Source organism: Pygoscelis adeliae, unplaced genomic scaffold (assembly GCF_000699105.1).
Source record: "Pygoscelis adeliae isolate BGI_AS28 unplaced genomic scaffold, ASM69910v1 Scaffold83, whole genome shotgun sequence".
Lineage (NCBI taxonomy): Eukaryota > Metazoa > Chordata > Aves > Sphenisciformes > Spheniscidae > Pygoscelis > Pygoscelis adeliae.
Genome location: NW_008824467.1, coordinates 3110907 through 3117326, shown reverse-complemented (window position 1 = coordinate 3117326; position 6420 = coordinate 3110907). Strand labels below are relative to the sequence as shown.

General features: G+C 33.7%; 1 protein-coding gene across 1 annotated transcript in view; it reads right to left on the bottom strand.

Moving 5' to 3' along the window:
• CEP120 (centrosomal protein 120kDa) overlaps positions 1 to 6420 on the bottom strand; it is a 38787-nt gene that overhangs the window by 6806 nt on the left and 25561 nt on the right. Inside the window, exon 18 of the mRNA XM_009321103.1 lies at positions 5485 to 5583. Within this exon, the coding sequence (XP_009319378.1) occupies positions 5485 to 5583 (99 nt within the window). The remainder of the gene's footprint in view (positions 1 to 5484; positions 5584 to 6420) is intronic.

Here is a 6420-nt window from a genome sequence, read left to right as displayed (position 1 = left end):
AAGGCTTTCCTGAAGAATCCTTTGTTCAGTTCCTGTTCCTTTTGATGTTTTCTCTGGGAAAAATGTCTATAAAAAAATTAAAAAAAAAAATCAGTGTTGCTGGTGAGCATACTCGTTGCTCAGGATAATAACCCTAGATTTGTAGGGAAGTAAGTTTGAATATTAAGAGTGCCAAATTCTCCTCTTCTCCATAGAGGAGAAAAACTCTTATCAGTACATTTTGTCTCCAAGTTAACATTGGGTAGGACTTCCTTTCAGATAAATGTGATTAGAAATTTAATTTGATTACTAATGCAATTGTGATGTAAACATGACAAATATTTAGTATTTCCTTGTTTGGGAGGAGTGAGGGAAAAGACAACATTAATTTTAGTCCTGTAGCAGTGAAAATCAAGAATTTCTGTAGCATGCCATGCCATGACCTGGAATAATGACATTTAAGCACAATAATATTAAATTAAAAAATAAAAATCAACATTTACCGCAGCAAGATTTCCCTAGCATTCAGTCTAAGACAGTCCAACTTGGAAAAAAAGACATGAAAGGAGGTAAGAAGGGATTTTGCAGATTAATTTATGATGGATTCTGTGTGTAATTTAAATTACACACTTTGCACTCTGTGATATTCAGATGTCTTTCCCAACATTAGTCTTTGACTTCTTTAAAAGTCTGTCATAACAATTTGTAGGGTGCATAACAGCAAACTTGCTCTATGTATACCATTCATAGCAGAGGAACAGAAACCCATTTCCTAATAATTCATCAATACAGGAAGATGGCAAAGAATTTACAACAGTTGTTTGATGAGAAGTGAGGCATGCTGATTTTGAATTAATTTATGTATAATTTTGTTACGATATGTTGAGACACCATAAAAAGACTGTCTTTTTGTTACTATGAGAGAGAAGGAAGGATTTCTTATTCATCAGTGATGAAACTGGTGCCATCTTTATCAGAGATATTCAGGTATTAAATCCACTTTTTCCACCACAGTTTAACAATCCATTGGGCAGCAAGCACTTTTGTTTTTTAAATCAGAGAAGGAACCAAACTCTACTGCATAGTAGTACTTGAAATGTAGCCGAATTTACTGTGAGATCTTCCAAAATGAAAAAAAAAGCATTAATAAAACACTTCTGCACATTTACAGTACTAATAAAGCAGAGTCCAGCATTTCTAAATCCACTTGTAACATCCTCATTTTATTCTGTGTATACTTAAAAACTAAGTTATAATTGAATACAAAGTATTTTAAGTGTACCTCAGTGCATACAAGTTTATACATACATACCCACACACTTAAAATTCTCAGTCAAGACTTTCTGACGTATTGGACATTTCCAGAGAGAATATGCTCCTATAATATATCCTGAAATAAGGAACATTTCAGATTTAGTCCCAACTGCTTATTATAGCCAGTCAGGCTGTTTTAAGCCTCAGTAAGAACTATCAGAATTTTAAAGTTTGAACTTTTAGAATTTCGCATTTTTAAATTTCAGGTAAGGGAACACTCTGGAATCATCAGCTGCTGGACTAAAGGCAGCTTTGTGGATAGAAGATAAGACCCTCTAGAAACTCAGAACACTTGGAAACTTCACTCTTGCATCACCACCTAATTATCATCAGCCACTATCCCATAGTGAGGCAGCCATAGATGAACCAAGAGTATCATGTGCAAATTACTCTGAAAATTATTTCTGCAATATACTCTTAGTTGGTCCAGGTACCTTCTCCTCCACTACTTTCTCAGCACTGCTAGTCATGCTATTCCTTTTGCTCATTTTCTTTCCTTTTCCCCCTTGGTAAAACTTATCACCGATATTCCTTTCTCTTATTAATTTGATATTTTGCCATCTTCCCCTTACATCCCCATAAACAAAACAAATCTAATCCAAACAAAGCCACATACTAATTATCAGATCATTTACTTAAATGTTTTACTACTTTTCTTCATTAGTGCTTGAGACAAGCACTAATGCTTGAGACAAGAAATACTGTTTAGGAGCTCACGTGGTGGGAACTTCAATCATGTTTTGAAACCTATGGTACTACAGGAATATCAGCATTAAATAAAAATTAACCAGTAATAAAAAAACCCTCAAAATTTCAATTATAATCAGATCATAAAAGAATCCCTGTATGCCGCCAGGTGCTCTGGTTAAGAGGCTCTTCAATCAAGGAAGCACAATCTTTATTTTGCCATAGCTGCCTATAAATCCAAAAGGGAGATGTAAACATACATACACTAGACTAAACAATGGCTAAATAGCAGCCACTATTCACTCTCCCACTCATACATACCATGCAAGTCTGTGGGAAAAACTTACAATTGAAGCTAAGGAACTCAAGTAAAGTTTTCTGAAAATAACCCAGAGCTGACAAGTCAGTAGGAGGGCCTGGATGGTTTCAAGACACAGTTTTTAACCAAGACTTGGACCTCCAACTGTTTTTTTTTTTTAAACAAAGATTTACATCCAATCCTTGGCTAAATTACTTATAAATTAATCAAATTAATTACTGAGTGGATAAGCAAGACACTGGACAAGATAGAGTGAATGTCAGCCAGCCAACACAGTCTATGTTGTTTTAAACAAATGCATCAGTGCTGGTTTTAACAGCTCTGTAGGGCACAAACACATTAAAAGACACAAATATTTCCCCCAGAACACTGAATAACATATGAATGTACATTTTGAGATTTTGGTTTTCTAGATTATAATAGAGATTATCAACTGCTGAAAGTGACATTTCTGCCAGCTTTCGTTTTGATACATTGTTTCTTTCATTCAGAGAGGTACTGAATTTGGCATCTAAGATCTCTGTAAGCATGTATGCAATTTTGTGTAAATGGTTTGATTGCTCTCAGAAATAATGTTCACACACATAAAAACTATGGAAGTCTCATTTGTGTAGCATTGAGATCACCCAGTCAGCAAACTTTGAAAGACAGTTTTTGAAACCTCTGGAAATGATAAAATCTACCTGGGTGCATAGATACATAGCTAACTTGTTGACATTTTTGTCTTCCTAAAGCTGAACAGGGGTATAATAAATGAAGCGTTAATACAGACTTAACTGAGTAACAATGAGGGAAGAAAAGTAAGCTGGGTGAAGTCTATTTTCATTCAGCTTTACAAACTGTGTTTAAATTCACCTAACTTCTGTATTTTGTTAAGCACAGGTAGGCATGATGTATATGTGTCCTCATGTAGTTTAGATTTTTTTTTGGTTACCACTGGCACTGTGTGCAGCGTTCAAAATCCTAGACATGGAGAAGTTTAGAGCATTTTCTATTAACAGTCCCATACTTTTCTAAGTTATGTAGTGCATATCTCATATTCTGCAAAATATAAAACCATCACAGATGTGTGCTAAGCACTAGTTCCAAAGTAAAAGGAAACTTTTTAATTAAGGAAACATTGACTTTTATGGTTGCAAATCAGAAGAGCGTTTTACTAAATGCTTAGCCTGTAGATTATGCTTCTTTAATTCACAAATTGACTGTACTAGGTCACCTTTGAGTAATGGAAATCTCTGTTTAAACATTTTTTTGGCAATGGGCACAAAGCATTAGATCTCATTTCCAAGACTTACCAGCTGGGTTTTGTCATTAACATTTATTAACAATCTAAGATATGGCTTTCAGCGTCTAATCCTCACTACACAAATGTTTTGTATAGTTCTCTAGAGAGCTTTGGTGTGACAAATTACTGGCACAGATTACAGCCCTGTGGCTATTCACCAGAGGCAATGCAAAATTAACATGGTACTAATCCAATTTAAACAAGAAATTGGTCAAACTATGCACAATTGCACAAATCATCTGAACTAAAGCAAATCTAGAATTCCTGAAGCAACAGTTTCCAAATTTATATTTAAAACACAGTAAATGGTTTTTGATCAGCTCTGCTTCAACTTTTATTTGGCTCTTTAAAGTCACTTAAATCCTTTATCAATAGACTAAGTATAAGATGAAGCACAGGAGTATAAAACCACAAGGAACCACTTTGAAAGGGTTTGTTCTGTAGTAAAAAAGTTTTAGGTATTCACTGTACATGCCAACTTATTTTATGGTTCAGACTTTCAGCAAGAGGATCAGCTGAAACCATCTACATATGTTACTAAATTCAGATCATCAGGTTTGCAGTGATGAAATTTATAATAAAAACCTGATAGTGATATACACTAGTGTTAATCTGGCAAACAACAATCTTCTCTCTTATTCTGCAGGAATTTTTAAATATGACAGTAAGAAAAAATAGCCTGGACATTTCATGGCTGCTGAAGAAATCTTAATCAGAGAGGTAAGATTTATATTCTTCCTTCTATCATCTTTGTGAAGCATAGATGTTTCAGAAATTGGAGATGAGAATTCATGACTCCTTTTATCCCTAGGCAAAAAGGACCAATTTGAAGACAGCAAATAAAGATGAGTTTTTAATTATTAATAGTGATCATATAGCACATTCACTGCCTTCAAAGAGAAATACAGATTAAAAAAGGTAAACATCAATTAGGAGAGGGTGGGCTTAGCTTCTTACTCTCCCAAAACTGAATATTCTAGCAGTAGGAATGAAGTAGGAACTATAATCCTGTAAAAAACAAAACAAAACACTTTTCCTCAAGCAGGAAGTAGGTGTGAACCTACAGGTAATAAAAACCTTTTACTAAACTTGAATTCTGAAGCTTTATGTCTGTATCAAGGTTTATTCAGCAACAGGGATTAATGATTTACTGATTTGTTTGTCAAGGCCAATGGAAATGCTTGCCATTCTTAAGTATACTGTTTAGCTAATGTTTACTGTAATTCATGAAAGACAGGCGATGACAAAAAACACATAAAAGCATATGGATTCAGTGAGGATGAAGCTGCTACTCCTGCAAGTTTGAACAGAGTATTTTCAAGTCATACGTGTATGTATATATATACACACACACACAAGCTCTGTTAAAACACAGCAGTAAAAAAAGCATGCCACATTAGTATGAGATTAGGATTTCCAAAAGCAGGAGAAAAAAGTTTCATTTCCAGTTTAACTTTTCTGCAAGTTTACTTCATTTTACAGCATTCAGCAAACCTTAAACCACTGTTTCTAAAAGTTAAGATTTGTCTCTCATCTTTAGTCTTCATTCATTTTACAATTAAAATACAGAACAGTTGGGAGTGTGACTGGCCAACATGGTTGAGACAAGAACAAAATATTTTCTCTGGAAGTGCTGACTGAGCATTATTGGGAATGAGTTTAATGAAACTTTTCTTTTTTGAATCATGCCTCCTTTTAGCTATGCCAACCTTCTTCGCAGACCTGAGCCTTGGTCCTTCCTGAGTTCAATGTCAAACTCAAATCAGTTTTGCTGTTCTCATTTTTGTAAAAAGCGTAGCTCAGAGCTTTAATTTTGCAAAGACAAACGTTAACAGTAATAAGTAGCTTCCAACACTACACTAACTTGGTTATCTCATATGACAAAAGAAAACCTGCATACCTGTTTTAACCTTGCAAGTTCTTTCAAAGCCCTTGTCCATTGTTGTTTGTAGTGGAGCTTTGACTTGGTAGCTGACTCCAACTTTCTTTCAAGTTCAACCTAAAAGCAATTAAAATCGTATCAGCTGAAGCAATAACAGCAGTAACAATCACTGAAAGATGTATATATACAAAGGGTCTGGTTTAAGAAAAGTGTTTATGTAGTGTAACATACAACATCATCTAAAGCTGTTATATAATATAACATAAATATTATGGCACATGAACATTTTCTTGTTTAAAATATAGCCTTATTTTTATTAGATAGCCGTCTATACAAAAAGGAAGAGATTAGTTTTTAGCACTAAATCTGCTGACGTAACCTTTAAATTTGAGATTCTCAAATTAGCACATCCCTTTTTTTTCCCCTCAAAGATTATAAACACTAATTTAACAGAAACACTGATGGATAAATCTTGCCTTTAAAAGGTGTGCAGATTTTTTTTCTTTCCTGCAGCTGATGGAAGATATGTGCTACATTCTTTTCTCTGAAATAGACATCTGTTCAAACCATTCTTTAAAATCTATGTATCTAGTGTGAATCTTTGATCTTACTGTCTAAATAAATCTTTTAAAAAATGTTACACACTAAAAAAATTCATTGCATTCTGCGCAAAAAAATTTAGTATTAAAATGCAAATGAAAACAGTTATGAAGCACACAGAACACAGTAATCTGAAAACTGAAGCATTTTTAATTAACAACTCTGAGGCAGTGATATTTTCTTTTAATCAGACAAAAATTATTTACCATTAAATTTGTGAAGATCTTAAAGTACTGATTTTTTTTTTTTAAATCTAACAAAAATAGGAAATCTAACAAAATATTTAAGCTAAGAGTTTAAAAAGTCTGTAGAGACAAACATTTTGAATTATTTCCTTGCATTATTAGGAGTTAT